This window comes from Mesocricetus auratus, unplaced genomic scaffold (genome assembly GCF_017639785.1).
Source record: "Mesocricetus auratus isolate SY011 unplaced genomic scaffold, BCM_Maur_2.0 Super-Scaffold_15014, whole genome shotgun sequence".
NCBI lineage: Eukaryota > Metazoa > Chordata > Mammalia > Rodentia > Cricetidae > Mesocricetus > Mesocricetus auratus.
In genome coordinates, this window is record NW_024429186.1 from 64,460,622 (window position 1) to 64,480,224 (window position 19,603).

General features: G+C 40.9%; 2 protein-coding genes across 3 annotated transcripts in view; one reads left to right on the plus strand and one right to left on the minus strand.

Annotated features, from left to right (window-relative positions):
- The first annotated feature begins 5,377 nt into the window (after nucleotides 1-5,377).
- Nucleotides 5,378-7,280, plus strand: LOC121139429 (tubulin alpha-1C chain-like). Its single transcript, XM_040743314.1, has 4 exons — nucleotides 5,378-5,407; nucleotides 6,345-6,420; nucleotides 6,554-6,702; nucleotides 6,925-7,280. Exons 1-4 carry the CDS (start codon nucleotides 5,378-5,380, stop codon nucleotides 7,252-7,254), a joined length of 585 nt encoding a protein of 194 aa, XP_040599248.1. The 3' UTR covers nucleotides 7,255-7,280.
- A 991-nt stretch (nucleotides 7,281-8,271) lies between these two features.
- Nucleotides 8,272-19,603, minus strand: part of Scfd1 (sec1 family domain containing 1) — a 78,232-nt gene continuing 66,900 nt past the window's right edge. The window contains exons 20-25 of one of the 2 annotated variants that reach the window (XM_040743129.1): nucleotides 18,468-18,521; nucleotides 15,293-15,345; nucleotides 13,516-13,549; nucleotides 12,917-12,982; nucleotides 11,526-11,594; nucleotides 8,272-8,464 (exon numbers count right to left, since the gene is read on the minus strand). In XM_040743129.1, the coding sequence (XP_040599063.1) occupies nucleotides 8,441-8,464; nucleotides 11,526-11,594; nucleotides 12,917-12,982; nucleotides 13,516-13,549; nucleotides 15,293-15,345; nucleotides 18,468-18,521 (300 nt within the window). In that variant the 3' untranslated portion in view covers nucleotides 8,272-8,440. The other variant, XM_040743130.1, reaches the window with a different exon arrangement.

The following is a 19,603-nucleotide window of genomic DNA, read 5'->3' on the forward strand; positions in this document are numbered from 1 at the left end:
GGCCAGCTAGGTTTGCTTCAGACTCACTTTGTAGCCCAAGCTGGCTCTAACCCATGATCCTTCTGCCTTCACCTCCAAGGTGCTATCATAACAGACATGTAATGTAGCATGTCACCAGACCTGCTCTTTTTGGTTTCTATTTCAGATAATTTACCGTTCGAATATACAATTGTACTAATATATACATATATGTATATACACGAATATATGTTAATATACATTAAGTATATACTGATATGATAGTATACACATAATGTAACATATTCACACATACATACATATTACACACACACACACACACACACACACACACACACACACACACACACTTTAAATCTGTGTCCTATCCCCCAGGTGCTGCCTGATTATATATAAGATGGGTTCTGGGGTTACATATTACACACACACACACACACACACACACTTTAAATCTGTGTCCTATCCCCCAGGTGCTGCCTGATTATATATAAGATGGGTTCTGGGGTTACAGTCAGGCTCTCATGCTTGCAGGGGAGGCCTGACTTAAGGCCACCCCATCCCCAGGTCCCTATGCTGTTCTTTTTGCTCTTTATTTCATTACTTTCTGCTGTGGTCTTTATTTCTGGATGCCTTCTTCTTTGGGCTTTGACTTATTGCTTTTACTTTTTAAGACCATGTGGCACATTGTTAGGCTGTTAGAGACCACTGAGACCTTAGTGTCAGGATTCACACCTATAAACTCACCTCTAACTTTCCAAGCTGCGTCCCAAAGGTCCTGTAAATTGTGTTTTCATTTTCATTGGACTCTAGTAACTTAAAAATTCTAATTTTTAGGTGAATCACTGAATAGTTATTGATAATAACTGAATAATATACTAACTGAAGAGTGCATCATTGAATATTCATATATTTGTATTCTAGTTTTGTTCATGGTATTCTGACAAAGTTCAAGGAATAATTATATTTTTTTATATTAGGATATACTTCCTGGTAAAATGTGATCTATTTAAGAATATGTTCCATGGGTTGGTGAGAAGAATGTGTTTTGTGGATATGCGACCCCCGGGATATGTTGAATTTAATATTTTGTGGATATCTGTTAATTTCAGTTGACCTAACTGATATTTGATGAGAGTGGGTTGTTGAACTCATCTACCATTATGCCTTTGAACCTCTCTGCCCCTTCTTATGAAATCCAGGTTATTAACATTCAGTACATACACATTTACAATGGTTACATTCACTTTTAATTTTAATCATGTGTATGTGTGTATGTCTATATGTGTGCAGGTGTCTGAGGAGTCCAGAGGTACTGAAGCCAGCAGAATTGGAGGTACAGGCAGGTGTGACCTCCCTGATGTGGATGCTGGGAACTGAACTCAAGACCAATACTGAGAGTAATATCCTCTCTTAACTGTCCATCCTCTATAATTGTTAAATCACCACCATCATATTCATCGTCATCATCACCTCCTCCTCCACCTTCTCATTCTTTCTCTTTTTGAGACAGTTACTATGGAACTCTGGCTGTACTGAACTCATTATGTAGACCAAGGCTGGACTTGAAATCAGAAATCTGCCTGCTTCTGTCTCCCAAGTGCTGGGATTCGAGGCTCGTGCCACCATGGCCGGCTTATTATATCTTCTGTCTCCCAAGTGCTGGGATTCGAGGCTCGTGCCACCATGGCCGGCTTATTATATCTTCTGTCTCCCAAGTGCTGGGATTCGAGGCTCGTGCCACCATGGCCGGCTTATTATATCTTCTGTCTCCCAAGTGCTGGGATTCGAGGCTCGTGCCACCATGGCCGGCTTATTATATCTTCTGTCTCCCAAGTGCTGGGATTCGAGGCTCGTGCCACCATGGCCGGCTTATTATATCTTCTGTCTCCCAAGTGCTGGGATTCGAGGCACGTGCCACCATGGCCGGCTTATTATATCTTCTGTCTCCCAAGTGCTGGGATTCGAGGCTCGTGCCACCATGGCCGGCTTATTATATCTTCTGTCTCCCAAGTGCTGGGATTCGAGGCTCGTGCCACCATGGCCGGCTTATTATATCTTATTATATCTTCTTGATGGATTGTTCCCTTTTGTTAATATTTAATGTTTCCTTACTGAGTAATTTTATTTTCAGGTATTTATTTATGTGTGTGCATATGCTCACATGAGTGCCATGGTATGTGTGGGGATCAGAGGACAACTTGTAGGCGTTGCTTTTCTCCCTCTGCCTTATGGGTTCTGGAGACTGAAATCAGTTCATCAGGCTTGGTGGCAAGTACCCTTACCCACAGTACGATCTTGCTGGCCTGTCATTTGTTTGGAAATCAACTTTATCATGAGTTGAGCTAGTCCTGCTAGTTGTATGGATCACAATTGTTGGTAGCTATTGTTTTCCATCATGCCACTGTTAGTCTGTGTCTGTCAGTGAAGTCTGTTTCTTGTAGTAAACAATAATTGTTCTATTGTTTTCCATCATGCCACTGTTAGTCTGTGTCTGCCAGTGAAGTCTGTTTCTTGTAGTAAACAATAATTGTTCTATTGTTTTCCATCATGCCACTGTTAGTCTGTGTCTGTCAGTGAAGTCTGTTTCTTGTAGTAAACAATAATTGTTCTTGTTTTTAAATGCTTCAGCCATTCAAATTTTTTTATTCAAGAGTTAAGACCCTGCATACTTTTGAAGACATGCTTGACAATTCCTGTTATTTGATTTTTTTAATTGGTTTGGATATTGCTTTGCTCTTTTTTTTGCCCCCATTCACACCAGGGGCTTGCTGGCTCACTGAGCTGGGTATACAGGACTATATTTTTTTTCTGGATTGGTATCTGGAGGCAGTGTTTTGTTGACCTTATCATACGCCCCTAATCATCTTTCTTCTGATTGGTATGGCCTGTTGGTGATGTTTTCCACTGTATTTTCTTTGATTCAATGAAATTTTCATTTCCAATACTTCTTTTTATAAAAAAATCTGTTTCCTTACTGAATTTCTCATCTGTATTGCTGTCTCATCTGCTCTAAAATTTCTCATACATTTCCCCGAATGATTTCCTTACTTCATTCACTGCTTGCTTGTATCCTCTTTGAAGCCACTGATTACTTTTCCAGGTGCTCTTCTGAACTCTTTGTCCAGCATTTAAACCATGTATCTTCCGATTTGTTAATTGAGGAGTCATGATGTTAGAAGCTGCCTTTTCTTGTTTACACATTCCTTGTCTCTCTGATCTATAATTTGCACGTCTGTTGGCCTGCATCTCTCTTCCAGTTTTATTTGGGGATCTTCTCAGTGAGCTGCTTTTGCCTGAGGGCTCAATCTTCACTATCCCTCATTGAGAAAACAAACTCTGTAACCGCATCACCAAACCAATAATATATAGAGAGAAACATTTAAAAGTAATGAAAGCTAACTGGTGTACCACCAACCACCACAGAACAGAAAATGGCTTATGTAATTAGAACGAGCTATGAAGTTAAGAACAATCTCAAAATAATCGCCAAGTATGGGAGAAGGGGAGGATTGGGGAGATGGCCCAGGGGATATGGCACTTGCTGGTAAAGCACAAGGAGCTGAGTTTGATCTCAGAACTCGCTTTAAAAAGCCAAGTACTGTGTTGTGCACCTGTCATCCCAGCACTAGGGAGATGGAGAAAGGAGTGTTCCTCAGGCTTGCAGGTCAGCCAGTCTAGCTGAGTCAATCAGTGAGAAACTCGGTCTTAAAAAATGATGTAATGAGTGACTGAGGACACCTGATGTTGGCCTCTGGCCTCCAAATGCACACACATGGACACACACAGACACACATTCACATTTATACTATGTATGCTCTATGCATACATCCACACTTATACAAGAAGAAAAATTAAAACCAAAATTGTAAAACAAGTAATTGTAAAGTTAAAAAGACAAAATATTGGAGTGGCCTCTTTCTGGGTACTCTAATATTGGAGAATACTAGGTGGAGGGAATAGATTCTATTTTTTTTAAAGATTATTTATTTGTTATGTAGACAGTGTTCTTTCTCCATGTGTCCCTGCCTGCCACAAGAGAGCACCAGATCTCATTACAGATGGCTGTGATACACCATGTGGTTACTGGGAATCGAACGCAGGACCTCTGGAACTTAACCTCTGAACCATGGGTCCAGCCTGATTCTTTTGTCCTACTGTTTAGATCGGTGTGCAGCCTGGATTGGTCAAATGTCGGATGTCTGACAGAGAACTACTTATTGCTGGCCATATTTAGCATTGCAGCCTATGCGCTGGGCAGATCTCCTATGATCTGTAGACTCTCTAGCTCATATAATCTGGGGTGGCTAATGTTCTGTCCAAAGGATGTTTCCTGGGTGTGATGGGAGATGGGAGAAGCAGACTGAGCACTAAGGTCTGTAGGAGGAAAGGTCTTCGTGCTTTCAGATCGCATTCTGCATTAAATACGATGCTCTGGTATGAGACTATGCAAGTCACAGACTCCACCAGCAATGAGCTACATAAAGGACAGGTGGCTCTAGTAGGGACCACCTGCTGACTTCATGCTCTGGACACCTGGCGCCCAGTTACCCTCAGGGAAGATGGTCTGCTTATTGCACAAGGCTGAGGCTGCCAACCACCATACCCTTCTTTTGCCCAAGCTACTTCTCCTGCCTGAGCTGCTCGGTGTGTCTGCATCCAGTCTTCCTTCCTTCCACATTTGCCTCCTGTGTTTGTCTCCCACCCAGAGTCTCTGACAGTTCTCCTCAGGCCCTCTGACTTGTGGTTTCACTTATTTTTAGTTCTATTTCCTTAGACAAGGACCCCCGTGAATGCTGACCAGGTCACACAGGATACAAACGGCCCAACTGGATACGAGCTTGTAGGCTTGTCCTGTGGGTCTGCCAGTATCTTTCCAACAAGGCGGCCTGGCTCACCCTGTGAGGCTCCCTCCCCTGTATTAGGGGATGGTGGCTGGAGCCACTGAGCCCACTTCTTGCTATACCAAAGAATTTTAGGGGAAAATATTTGAGAAAAAAAATGGGGTTTCTGGGAAAGATCACAGTTGTCCCATGCATGATTGACAAAATGACAGTAAACTGCCCAGAGAATTCTAAGAGAGAAGAGTGTGCACGTTGAGTGGTCCCAGCAGTATTCTGAGCTGTCCCAAAGTCCACTGTTCCTCGCCGAGTGAGACTGTCCTCATGAGCTTTTGCCTCATCTAGACACCCGGTGGACAAACTCTCATAATACTGGTCTGAAACTCGGTCACACAGCTCCCAACAGTAACTCGTGAATATTGCTCTAGATTTTACAGAGTTGATTTATTTTGAAATTTCAATAAATAAAACAGAACATATTGAAAGAAAGTCCCAGAGCAAATATGTTTTAGCAAATATTCTTGAAAAGCCGTTTTAGCAAATATTCGTGAAAAGCCGTGATGTATGCACTGCTCTTGCAAAGGACTCAGGTTCGGTTCCCAGCACTGTTGTGAGGGCATGTGTAAAGTCAAATGACTTCTTCCCTGACACACAAAGTCCTCTGCTGAGAAAGGGGTCCTTCTGCTCAACCCGAGTTATGCAGCAGTTGTCTCTGCTGTGAGTGGTATGGTCATCCCTGTTTCTCTTGACTCCCAGAACTTCCTCAATAAGAGGCTAATGATTTCTAGCTGTGTCATCTAACACAGAAGTGGGGGCAATCTCCTAAATCTATTTTCTCTCTGCAGTCCACGAGATTTGTTAATTTCCAGTATCTTAAGGCAGCTACTCCATGGATTCTGTTCAGTTTTGAAATCATCTATGCTGGGATGATAAATTTGGTGGCTACTCTTCTATCTTGGCATAGAACACAGGCTTCCCACAATTCCTTGGCATCTGTGGTCCTAGGGCTGATGCCTCTTTTTAACCCTGAGATCAGGTTTTGTATCTTTTTACATTATTTTCATCAGTTTTGCCCTAAGTGTATGCCTTTTCTGCATCAGCCAGCTGAGGCTGCCTTAACAAGATAGCAAACTTGGTTTCAACAGATAACTTTCTTACAGTCCAAGACCAAAGTGTCACTGGGGCTAAGGTGTGGTGAAGCCTCATTGAGGACAAGGGAGAGATGACATTTCTTTCCTCTTATACAAGCCAGAGGTCTAGTGTCTTTTTTTTTTTTTTTTTTGGTTTTTACGAGACAGGGTTTCTCTGTATTGTTTCGGAGGCTATCGGTCCAGCCCGGCCTCGAACTCACAGAGATCCGCCTGCCTCTGCCTCCCGAGTGCTGGGATTAAAGGCGTGCGCCACCACCGCCCAGCCTAGTGTTTGATTTTTATTTAGCTATACAGCGTCCGTTCTTATGAATTCATTTAAACTTAATTATTACACCCTGCTCTATCTTAATCTCACATGTGAGTTTTGAGGAGACAGAATTCAGTACACAGCACCCTGTCACTGATTGCTTTCAGTGATGCTGTGTTTGTAGACCTGGAACCCACAGTTATCGGTAAGTGGGCCAGGGGCTTCCCTGAGGCATTCAGTCCTGGTCACACACTCAGAACCTCTCTTCAGACACCGAAGAGTGAGTGAGCTTGTGTCAGTTACTGTTGGTGAATGGCTGACTTGGGCTCCTATTCCAGATGAAGTTCGCACTGGTACCTACCGCCAGCTCTTCCACCCTGAGCAGCTCATCACAGGCAAGGAAGATGCTGCCAACAACTATGCCCGTGGCCACTACACCATTGGCAAGGAGATCATTGATCTTGTCTTGGACAGAATTCGCAAACTGGTAAATACCATAGATGGATGCATTTAAAATACAGTGTGGGGGAGTGTTGGTACCTGCCAAAATATGTAAACTTTGTTCACTACATTAACTAGATAGACTCGTACACATGGTCATGAGATCATTTTTAATACAATTCACTATATTTTTTAATTCAAGTAAAGGAATTGCAAGTGGTGCAATACACCCTGTTGATACAGCGGTGCCTTTTCTTTTCTCCTACAGGCTGACCAGTGCACGGGTCTTCAGGGCTTCCTGGTTTTCCACAGCTTTGGTGGGGGAACTGGCTCTGGGTTCACCTCCCTGCTGATGGAGCGGCTCTCTGTCGATTATGGAAAGAAGTCCAAGCTGGAGTTCTCCATCTACCCAGCCCCCCAGGTTTCCACCGCTGTGGTTGAGCCCTACAACTCCATCCTCACCACCCACACCACCCTGGAGCACTCTGATTGTGCCTTCATGGTAGACAATGAGGCCATCTATGACATCTGTCGTAGAAACCTCGACATTGAGCGCCCCACCTACACTAACTTCTATATTAAGGCATTTTTACATTAAAGACCTGTCGTGTACACACATGGAGGTCAGAGGACAGCTTTGGAAATCAGTTCTCTCTTTCCACTATGTGGCTCCCTGGGCTCCAATTAAGACCATCAGGGTTAGCAGCAGGTACCTCAGTCACTAAGCAACCTCTCTGGTCCTTTTTTGTCATATTGAAATTTTTATTTCTCTGGTTCATGATGGACAAGTACCAGTTTCCTGCTCTTCTTAACCATGCTTTTGAACTATAAAGAGGACTTACGCTCTTTACTTGAAACAATGCATTTTAGTGTGTGGTGTTTTGCAGTCATTCATTTCAAAGTTTTCTCATAATGGGTTGGAAGTTATGCCTCTAATTTCCAACAGTCTTTTGAACTATCAGCCAGTTACTGGTTCCTAATGCAAATGGTGCTGTGAAAAGGCCACAAATGATTTCATTTATCCCAATGGTTTTATGACAAGATCAGCATTTTAAAATGTCCTGTAGGTGCATCGAAGAATTTCTCTCAGATTTTGTGCCTGGTCTGCAGACATTACTGCTGTGCCCACAACTCCTGAGGTGGATGTTTCGTTACATCAGACATAGATCTTACTCCAGATTATAACTACTGGTACTATCAAACGTTGCTGTTCCGATTGCAAGTGCCTGGTTTAGAGTGAACAGGGAATGAGCAACCACTGTTCTCTGCTGTTGCTGAACACTTTTACTTGCTACTCAGCAGTCTTGGGGATGGATGTTTTGTGTTTGTCCACTGCAAATCACATGGTACCCTATCAATAGCAGTCTTTATTGATAAAATTAATAGGTGTGCCAGAGGAAAAAGACATATTAAAGGGGTTAAAATCTCCATCTAAAAATCCAGAAGCAATGTGGGAAACCACTGGAGATGACAATGTTATAATGAAAATATAAGTGGGGGAGTTTGTGACATGAACTTTCTCCAACTTCAAGTGACACCTATAACCGATTTTAGTATCTTTCCATAATTTTCCTTGTTTCCAATGTAAGTTTTCATTTGTCAAGATTAAGCCAAGTTATTTCTGAAATAGTTTATTATGTTGATCAGTATACAGTATAGAAGTATAGATTTATTAAAAATGGATGATTCTGACAGGCGCGCTGTTAGGGCACTGCTATGGAGAAGGACACATCTGGCTCCTTTTACATCTATCCAACTCATTACCCCATTACGGTTCTTCTGTGTTATTTTTGTCCAAGTTGTGACAGCTAAAATGAAAGAAAAATTTATGCATATAATTTTCCATTTTTGAATTACAAAATCTCAGGTTTCCTACTTACTACATATTCCTAGAATTGTCAATTTCAACAACATAATTTAACATATGCTTTTCAAATGTAACACTGTCATGGCACAGAACTATAAACATTACAAGCAAACTGTGGGTATAAGTAATCATATTAAACTCAGTATAAAACTATAAAGAGAAATGTAAGTAGCTTCTAAAGAAATGTGCTAACAGTGTGCCATATACCTTTATATTCCTAACAGAGCACTAAATGCAGAAAGTAAACCCACGTTCAGTTTGGGAAGACTAGATACACTCCTACTGGACCAACTCTCCACAGGCAGGAGTGTTAAGCCTTTAGTGAAAGTCAGTTCCCTAGAGGTCTGCTCCCCAGAAGCTACGGAGAACAAGGTAAGACAAGAAGGCTTGCAGGTGACTTAAGCTGAGGACATTAGGGGTTTTCCTGGTTTTGTGGCTCTTGGTCTTGAAAGCAGGCCATAGCTGGTGCTACGCAAGGCAGGTGGACTTGTGACAGAAACCCTGCAATTGACTACCTTGCCAGAAGAATCAGAGCAGAGTGTTTATGGCAATAAGTGAGGGAGAAACCCGAGAATTCAGGGTGTGGCAGATTCAGTGTACACTTTTCCTGAGTCTACCAGGAAACCACTAATGTCTCCTTGATGAGAGACTGAGATATGAGCTGCTACTGAAGAATCAGTTTATGGGGGAAACCTCATTGAGTCCTGAAATCACAAACATACAAGTAACATCATAGAGACTGAACCATTTGTACTTAGGAGAATGAGTATGTATACATGTATGTAGCAACAATAAAAGAGGTCAGTGTTGGACACGATCAAAGTGCATGCCACACGTATGAATCTGAGAAAGAGCAAAGGGGGTGCAGTTGGGATACATGGGAGGGATGAAGGGAGGAAAGAGAAAGGGAAAATGATGTAAAGTTTGAACTAACCAAATAACTGCCTAATGAATCCCTAAGTCAGTACTTGTCAGAGAGTGGCATTCATTCATCAAAACACAAATCTATGATGCTCAGGAAGCAACGTAATAAAAGAAATCATGTTCTATGGAGGAAAGAGAAACAACCCACAATTTCCAATGAACAAGGTTCTTTTTTTATTAATTTATTTATTCTATGTGTTTTTCACATATTTTTAAAATTTTTTATTTTTAAATTTAAATTAGAAACAAGGTTGATTCACATGTCAATCCCAGGTCCCTCTCTCTTTCCCTCCCTTCCACCATCCCCCCAGTACTCATTTCCCCAGGGAGGGTGAGGCCCTCCATGGGGGTGTCCATAGTCTGTCATTTCATCCAGGGCAGGGCCTAGGCCCTCCTCCAAGAGTCCAGGGTGAGAGTGCATCTCTCATTGTTGGATGTGCGGCACCCAATGTCCATTTGTATGCCGGGGATAAATACTGATCTATTACCCAAGGCCCAATAGATTGCCTAGGCCTTGATCAGTCCCATGCTGGATTCCCAGCCATCAGTCTGGGATTCAAGAGCTAACCCTTATCAGGTCAGCTGTTTCTGGGGGTTAAATCAGCCCAGACTTAACCACTTTGCTCATCAGAACAAGGTTCTTAAGAGCATCAATAGTTACCGTTGGTGAAGTAAAAGAAAATATGCTCAAAAAAATGCAAACAAAAATTATCAAAGAACTAAAAAAGAAAAGAAACCCAAGTGGAAATTCTGGAATTACTAAGTTATTTAAAGAGAGCAGAAAGAGAATAAAGATTTATTAAAGTGGGAAGAGAACAAATGGTTCCCTATGAGAACAGAATCCTTACCAACTTATGGTCCAACATATAAAACATGTACTCACTTAAAGACTAGACACACTGTGAAATGGAACATTAGGTGATTCCATCAACCCCAGAGTGTATCAGAGAAACCTACGTGGTATGAGGCTACTATACACCTGTGTTATAAATGACACTCTACTGCTACAAGACAGTAAATCTAATAAGTTGCTACATACTGTATGCAGTTGTAACAGTATCTAAGTACAGTAAAAATACAGTATAGAAGGTAAGAGGCGTGGCTGGTGAGATTGCTCAGTCAGTGTGGTGCTTGCTGTGCAAACATGAGGACATGAGCTCAGATTCCCAGCATGCTGGAAAAGCTGAGTGTGGTGGTGCACATCTTCAACTTTCTGTATGTTTGAAAAATTTCCACTAAGGTTAAAATGTGAAAATTACAGGGTAAGGATAGTGCTGGACATGACCAAAGTGCATGCAACATGTATGGAATTCTCAGAGAATAAAGTATTTTGTTTAAACAAACAGCCACTCCTTGGTTTGTTGCTTTCTATGGCTCCTCTCTGATATGCCACACCCATATTCCCAGGGGTGTCCCACTCTACTCTAACACCCCTCTTTGCCTAACCCCATGCTTCCCTGCTGTGAAATAGCTGTCACAGAATCTCTGACTCTCATTTCACAAACTCATTAGTCCTGGAGTTCTTTTCATTGTCAAAGCCATGAATCCTGGTTTGGCCTGAATAGGGGGCCTTGGGTGACAGTGAGAAGCTCTACCTCCTTTACCTATGCCCCCAAATGCTAACATTTAGACATTATTGATTAGGCTATAGGAGTATCGATTAAAAAGCTAAGGTCAATAAATTACTGAGAATATTGGTGGGAACGATACTTAAAGGACCCTATAGAAATGGACACACTCGGATACAGTTGCCACTAGTTTTCAAAGCGGACATGATTATATCAACTGACACCCAAATATAATGTGCCTGGCAATGTCAGACACATGAATAGGATACATGAATGGCCTACTTAGATCCTTCAATTTTAAATAATTACCCTTTCAAAAGAGTTGGGATTATTAACCTTTTAAAAAATGTTACTTACCAGAACTGTCTTGATATCCATGGTGAAACTTACAGCTAGAGGAGGTTTTGTTTAAGCTGATTTAAATTCAGTTGACTAAATGATAGTTTTCAGAGGACAGAGAACCAACGGCTTGTGTCATGCTAAGAGAAACACTAAAAAGGCACACTTTACCTGCTTTATGAACTGTGTAGCATTAAAAAGCTCACTGCAGCCATATAAAATATGCTTGCCTTGCTTTGCCTGTAAAAAGCAGACACAGAACTTAGACGTAACTCTAAATAAGAGATAGTACATATAGGCATTCTCAGGGGGAAAAAAGCCTGCTGGGTGTTCCGGGTAGAGGGGCTATTCTTAGAAGTCTTATCTAGTGGTGGTGTTAGATTAAAGAAAGTGTGTGTGTCCCCTAAACTACATAAACTAACAGGAAAAAGGTGGTGAAATGGGCGTAAGAATGTTTTTCCTTCCTTCAAGACGTAGTACATTATGGCATGCTGATACTGTTACCTTTCATAAGACCAACAACTGTCTCTAATTTCAAGGCATGATCTACATTACCTGAGGAAAATAATTCTAAGAGAATTTTTATGTTGAAAACAGGATATGATGAGAGCTTATATTTCCAGTCCCATTGTGTAACACAGTATTTGTTAATGCATTCTATTCTATATTGTAATCATGAATTTTGTTTCTGAAATTGACAGACTATTAGGATGCAAACACAAAATTTCTCTACTAGAGAATTCAGGCAAATATTTCATTATTTACTTTTTGTTCTTTTGAGACAGGCCCCTTTTATTTAGCCCAGGCTGGCCTCCATCCTCCTGCCTTAGCCTCCTGAGAGCTGGGACTATAGGCTTCATGACTACCCTCATTCTTTAAGTATATTATCATTAAGCTGAGTAAAGATTCTTCTTACAATATGCAAAATTTATATCAAATTAACTTGGTAATCATCAAAAAACAAGATGGCGGTTTTTACAGCACAAGAGAAAGCAGTTGTTCTGCGATGTGTAAACTGAACAAACCCTGGCTCAACAGGGTGCGGTGGGCGTGGCTGGAAGCAGAGCAGTTGAGAGGCCGAGGCAGGGGACAGCCTTGAGTTCTAGTTCAGCATAAGCTACAGTGTGAGCCCCTTACCACCCCTATTTTAAAGCAAATAAACTAACAAAAACTAACCAACCCATCAACCCACCAAAAGCCCAGTCCCTGGGGCTAGAGAAATGGACCAGTGGTTAAGAGCAAATTTAGTAGAAAAATGAATGACAGGAAAACAAGCAAAGAGGTAATTTTCTCTATCTACAGCATTTTAATTTTACTATTTTTGTAAGAAATGAGATCTTGCCATGTGGCCTTGACTAGCACAGAACTCCTGGGCTCAAGTGATCCTCTTGTCTTGGCCTCCCAAGTAGCTAGGACTCCAGGCCTGTACTTACACATGGAACTTAAGAAACAAAACAAAACAAAACAACCACCTCTTGGAAAGTAGTTATGCAGAGGTCAGACTAGACACTGGACACGAAACTGGCACCACCAAGTGACAGAATGAGATGGTCCAACTGTACCTTTATGTAGTCAACAAGATTCTGATATTCAATATAGTTGCCTCCTCCCACCACAAAGACAATGGCCTAGAAGTGCAAATGGAGGAAAAGGTGAGAAAAACAGTTCAAAGCATTTTATTTTCAAGCAGCATGGTTTTCAGTCTGGGACCTGCCCTGAAACTGAGATACGGCTATGAAACCCAGTGCTGTTTCAGAGTCTAATTGCATTATCCAATCAAAAGAGCTTTAGATGGAGGTTGTTCTAAACCTTTATTATTTGCTGTAGGCAGTAACACTGAAAAACCCAATGTGCAACTTATGTCACTTAAAATGGCAAGTCTCTGTGTTCAAATGAACAGTCACATCTTCACAAATGCTGAAAATCCACAGGTAAAGTTCTCACTGCAATCCCTAAAGACTCCCTTTTCTGCTATTTTGTCATTCTTAAGCTTAAAAAACCAGAGCCATATAGTTTCTGAGGACTTGAAGGCAGTATCTTGGGTATGCAGAGTTGAATTTACCTGAATCACAAGCTATGCTTCTGGCAAACTTATTCTGCCTCAGGGCTACTGTTAAATTTTCTTTATTTCTAGGAGCAGAGAATTTGATGTACAACTTACCTCGTGGAATGGATTTTTGTTCCTAGGAACTGAGCTGCAATAAAGAGAAACTGCACTGAAAATTTCATCGTTGGCTTCTGTTACGGGTAAGATGGGTAGGGAACACATGACCATGTGCACTTGTGAGCAGCACTAAAAAGGTATTCCAGGTCCACCCTCTGGGGAAGCAGGGCTCTTCAGTTTCGTAGAGGAAGAAGCTAGAAAGTAGATATCTCCATGTCTAAAAGGGAATGGGGCGACCTCCTAGTAACTTTGACATTAATTCTAGAAGGCTGATCATAGCCTCTATGTGAAGTAAAGGAAGTTGGGAACAATGAATGGGTCACTCAAACAATTACATGGTTTGTGGGCATCTTCCTCAGGATGCAAGGGAAAATGGGAGGAGACATGTACATTCTGCTCTAGCTTCTTTTTTATCAAGCATCATATATTTTAGAAATACTTCACTGGCATCTAAGACATCTTTAGACATCCAAGCTTCCATGTCAGATCTAAAGTGTTAAACAAAAGTGTACAGTGTGACAAGTAGAGATTAAATCTCCTCTGCCATCTTGTCTCACATCTACGGCCTGTGTAAACACTCCATACTCCACATAAACCACAGATGTCCACCTGACCTAAATTCTCGATAGTTCTGCTGAGGGAGACAGGAGACTTAGCGCAGTATCACGAGTTATTAATAACCATGGCTTAGTATTGGATAGTTCAGGAAAAGGCTGCAAAAAGAAAGCTCTGAGCTCATTTGTTTTAGCAATGTTAACATTCCTTCTCATTATCATATATGGTTATATAAGGATTAAGCAGTCCCAAGCTTCTATGGCTACTGCTTAACCAAGTGCAATTACTGGTACAGTTACACATTCTTTTTTGAAGCAAAGATCATGGGTTTTAGTATATGAATAACATCACTCTAATCTTAACATTCTCATCACTCCTGATAGAAAACCCTGTCTGTCCCACTGGCGATCAGTCCCATTCCCCTGTTCTGTAATTTGCTGTCAAATTTCTCTCTTGCCAGTGACAGCTATTACTAGCAGTTTTTTTTATGTAACAGGACTTCTACGTTCAGAAAAGAGAACACTTGAAATTACCTAATAATCTAGCAGCTAGATCATCATTCCCGACAACCCACACAATGTGAACAGCTGGGGGAAGAACAAAAGTGCTGAAGGTCTCAACATCGGGTACGGGCAAGGAACTAGCTCCCAGAGTTTGAGTGCTGGGATATCCAGTTATTTCCCTCTATGTTTGTTATCTGTCTTTTAGGTCATTCTTCATACTACCATGAATTAACTCTTGAAAAGTAACATAACCACGGTAAATTACCACATCTTTCAAAAAATGCAGACACTATACAGTGAATAGTTTCATTGCCATAAAATGCTTTTATAGAAATGTTTCTTATGGACATGGATTTCCCAGAACATAACAAACCACCTTAATTAAGCACTGTTTCCAAAACAGTTATTTCCCTTTTCATTTAGTCCAATAACTATATTTACTTAAAACATGTTCTCTAAATCCCAATCCCCCACTTTGTTTATGATAACACCATTTTATAAATAGTAAACAGATAAATTTATTTCTGTGTATACACCAAGAGAAAATAAGATACTAATCATAATTAGCAGTGATTAGCTCTGAATGAGATTAAAATACATTGTTTTTATAACTGATCTCCCAGTTAAACTTTTGGTAGAAAGCAGGCTGTCTTGCAATACATTATTCTACTCTGAGGGAACCCACAACAGACACCACCCAGGAGAAACCTCCTAACCTGTCATTGCTCCGCAGCATCTTGGGATCAAAATATCTATAATCATCAGTTTCCTATTAAAAAGAAAAACAAAACACACTGCCATGACTATGAGGTTTCTGTTGAGAGGGTCACAGTTGAGCATGGTATCTGTTTCACAGAACGTGTAGCAACTGTCTCCAATCTGTTATGAGACGCTACTGTGAGTTCATGAGCTGCATTTTCAGTGCTTCCCATGAAACCACACACCAATCCTCAGTCTGTCAGCAGTTCCCAGCATTATCCCACACACTGATCCTCAGTCTATCAGCAGTTCCTAGCATTATCCCACAGATGGGCAAGCTGGGATAATAGGAGATCATGTGATTTCTAAGGTCATGTATTTAGTAATGAAAATAGGCACTCTAGGATGTGAATCACCTACTCTTACAGTTTTAATGCCAAAGGTTTTTTGTTTACGACTTAGTCTTTCTGTGTCTATAACTTTATTGAATATACAGAACACATGTAAAAGGTTCAGTCTTTTATATGCAAATTTTGGAACCAGATCAACTTTAGAATTTACAATTACAGATAAATACATGAATGCTAACATAAAATAGGATAAATAAAACCTGAAAAGAACCTCAACGTAGTCCAGGCGAGATTTGCCCGAGACTGAATCACTCACACTGTTAGCTCTCCAAGTTTCTCTGACTCTAGAACTTTGTACTCAATTGGAAGCGCCTTGATATGAAAGGAGCTGTGAAGGGCAGCTCTACCATTTCATGATATAACTACTTCCTGATCTCTGTCTCTGACCTGCAACAGCAGAACCAACCGAACAATACAGCCCCTTCCCCCAAACCTGGTAAACGACAAATGTACACACGCTGCTAATATTCAGTCCTGTACCTACCTGGTGGTCAGTGCTCTAAATCAACATAGCACCCAAGTGTGGCCAGAACCCTTCAAGGCTTCATTCTGAGAAACCCTCCAGCCAGACTTTCTAGACAGGATGGAGCCTCTCTGCTACCATACTTTAACTAACACAAAGGAGAACACTTAGTGTAAGGGACTAGCCAGTCACACCTGCTGATCCTCACGAGCATGTGTCCTCTGACTATACATGTGCCAAGCGTGTGCACACACACAAAACAAAATGTGTGCAAGAATGGGAGGGTGTCATACATAGCTTAGCCTGGCCTCCAACTGCAGAGCCAAGGATGACCTCAAACTCCAGACTCCCCTGCTCCTACCTTCCAAGTGCTGGCAGTACAGGCATTTGTCACTATGTGGTACTGGAGACAACCCAGGCCTGCACATGCTAGGTAAGCACTCCACAGCTGGGCTACATGCCCAGTCCAGGCTACAGCACTTGAAAATATCTGAGGTAAGATAGATGCCACAGTCATTCACTACTACCTGCCAGGTCTAATTTACTGTATTTGCTAATTTCTTCCATATCTCCAAATCACCTTTTTCACCTATAAACAAGAGAGGAATAGGAGTTCAGACAGCTACCTTACATAGCAGATGGATGATGAAACACTTTCAAAACAGAAAAAAAGGTGTCTCTTCTATTTTAAGAGATACGCCTGTAATTACAATGTTTTTAATTATAAACTCAATAGTATTGATAAATGAACTTGTACAGCTCAGAGAAACATCCGATTAACTCAAATGTAGCTACCCATGTGCATATTATAAAGCCTGTGGAAGGAATGGCTGCAGCTAGGGTCAGGCAGAAGGAGCAGGACGGAACTCCAATTCGCTGCTCGGAGCAGCCACCTATCTCCAGGTCACCTTTCTTCCTTTGTTAAATGACCTCTACAGTTCTGTGAGTCTCTGAAGGGCACACAGTTCCTAGTCTAACCAACTCAGTATAATAGTAGAATTTCTGACCTCAGAAACCCTAAATTGCTATTTATCAGCTGTGTAACCCCTAGCAAGTTAATTGACCTCATCTTGCTTTACTTTCCTGATCTACAAAATGAGAATAATAAAAAATAGCACTTTTCTTAGATGGTTTAACTGAGGAGTCAATGATTTATAAGGTAAGAATTCAATGAGTGGTTCCTAGCACATACTTAAACAATACATGTACCTGCTCTTACAGTTATTGATCTACACAAAACATCAAGACAAAGAATAACAAATCTCTGTAAGTAGCCTTAACCCTGTGTGCATTTGCCATCTGGATTTTTGCATTCATTTGTATTCTGACCTTTATTATGCTTAGACTATCTTTCAGATGTACACTGTTTATAATGAAGACATTCCTAAGACAACTGGTCATAAACGCACACCTCTTTCTGAGGACCCCTTAGTCTAAGAGACTATGACAATCTATTACAATTGCATCGTTTATCACTTCCAACTATTCAGACTCTTAAACACAAGAATCCTTTTAAGTTTATCGTAGCGTATAATTTCCCCATAACTTTCATAACAGCAGCTGCACATTTTCTGGTGTTTTAGTTTCCACATGAGTGAATTTAAAAATTGTTTTTGCTAATTTCCAAAGCCATATTTTAACAATTACTGAACGAGTCACATTGGCCTCAATATTCTGTTCTTATTTTTTTCAGGACTGAAATCCTCAGCCTCACTGCCAAGTCTGTAGCAGATCAACTAAAGTTAGAGTTCTGATGGTGCCTTTCTGCACTGACTCCTGGGAAAACCTCCTCCTTGGCTGCCACTGCTGAGACATGGTGATGGCTTTCCAAGTCACCTCTGTGAGTGGCCACAGATAGTTTGCAAAACTATTTGTCCAACAAATGCTAACTATCTATTGTGTATTCGGCCAACAATTGTTTTTGATTTACTTATTTGGCCCAAAGGAATTTAGTGCCAACTTCTGAGTAAAACTCAGAAGTTTTACTATGTATTTTTCTCCTAATTTAATTTCCTTAAATGGGTTTATTTGTCCTTACATTATACCAACTGATGGCCACTGATTCTTTTTCACTTATAGAAGTGTGTTCTGTATAAATGTATTACATGTATATATTTAATTCAGATGAGAACTTGTCAGAATGGTTGCAGCAGTCAAGAAAAACCTAATTCTATGTATCTGAAAGATGCCCCTGAGATTAGGGACTCTTCCTCTCACATACTCTGTAGTGATTGGGAGCACAACTGAGTCAGTCTGGATTTATCACCTTTCAGTTGGTTTGATACATCCAAGAGTTTATATAATGTAATTGCTACTTACAGGGTTTGACTTCATCTCCATGAGATTGTCTAAAATTCGAGTAACTGGTAGATTCTGTGGAAGACAATGTTTCGTTAAATACTGGAATAACAACTTGATCACTCTATAGTTTTCTTAATAATTTGTTTGTATTTTATGTACATTGGTGTTTTGCCCACATGAATATTTCCTCAGGGTGTTAGATCCCCTGAAACAGGAGTAACAGACAGCTGTGAGCTGCCTTGTAGGTGCTGGGAATTGAACTGGGTCCCCTGGAAGAGGAATCTGTGCTCTTAACTGCTGAGCCATCTCTCCAGCCCCAGTCACTCTATAGTAAAACATGCTTATCTTTCAATTAAACACATCCCACCTAAGATTATGTACACAGTTACGATGTCACAGAGATAAATAACCTTAGCACAAAAGTTCCCACTGAAAAATACAGTTCTGTGTAAGAGCTTCTGACCGCCACACAGGCTGTGGAATGCGCACGCCAATACTCAAACACATGCATAGTAATAAGATACACAAGCTCTAGGGCTAGGAAATAGGACAAGGCTCTGGAAGGGTTTTTCTAAAGCTGGAGACTGTCTGCTCCCTTCTCAGCTCACACCCACCTCACACTCGCCTTTCGGAGTATGAACGCACAGCTAGAGTTGTACAGCACTGACAGAGTACGGAAAAATCTATGTAACAAATCGGGTTCCTAGTAACTCTAAAAAGTGGAAACTGGGGCATTTAAGCTGCATTTTATGATCTTCTTGTTCTGTAACAGTCTTTTACGAAAGATACAATCAAATCTCATTGTGTATTTGATAGCCATGCTACAAATGAGGGTAAGTTTTGAGGAGGTGAGATCATATTATATCCACGCCTCTAAAGGGGGCATGGATTATAATATGAGCTCACCTTACAATTCCCCCTTTAGTCTAAATAGAAGATTTAAACTTGATACAAAACTTAAACCTATACGACATATATACATAGAAGGTGATAAGCGAGTTATAATCTATATGTATCCTAAACTAAACATATCTATCCCATCTAAATCCTAAACTTATCTGAAAGGGGTACCCAAGTCTGAACACCTCCTTCCAATCCCAACCCTAAAATAATTGAAAACTATCATTAACAGGTGGGCGTGGATTATAATATGA

Bases quoted from the DNA above. Each gene is read 5' to 3' on its own strand.
- LOC121139429 (XM_040743314.1), top strand. From the start codon at position 5,378: ATGTATGCACTGCTCTTGCAAAGGACTCAG. The intron at 5,408-6,344 runs GTTCGGTTCCCA...TTGAGGAGACAG, and splicing joins TGCTCTTGCAAAGGACTCAG to AATTCAGTACACAGCACCCT. The intron at 6,421-6,553 runs GTAAGTGGGCCA...CTCCTATTCCAG, and splicing joins CCTGGAACCCACAGTTATCG to ATGAAGTTCGCACTGGTACC.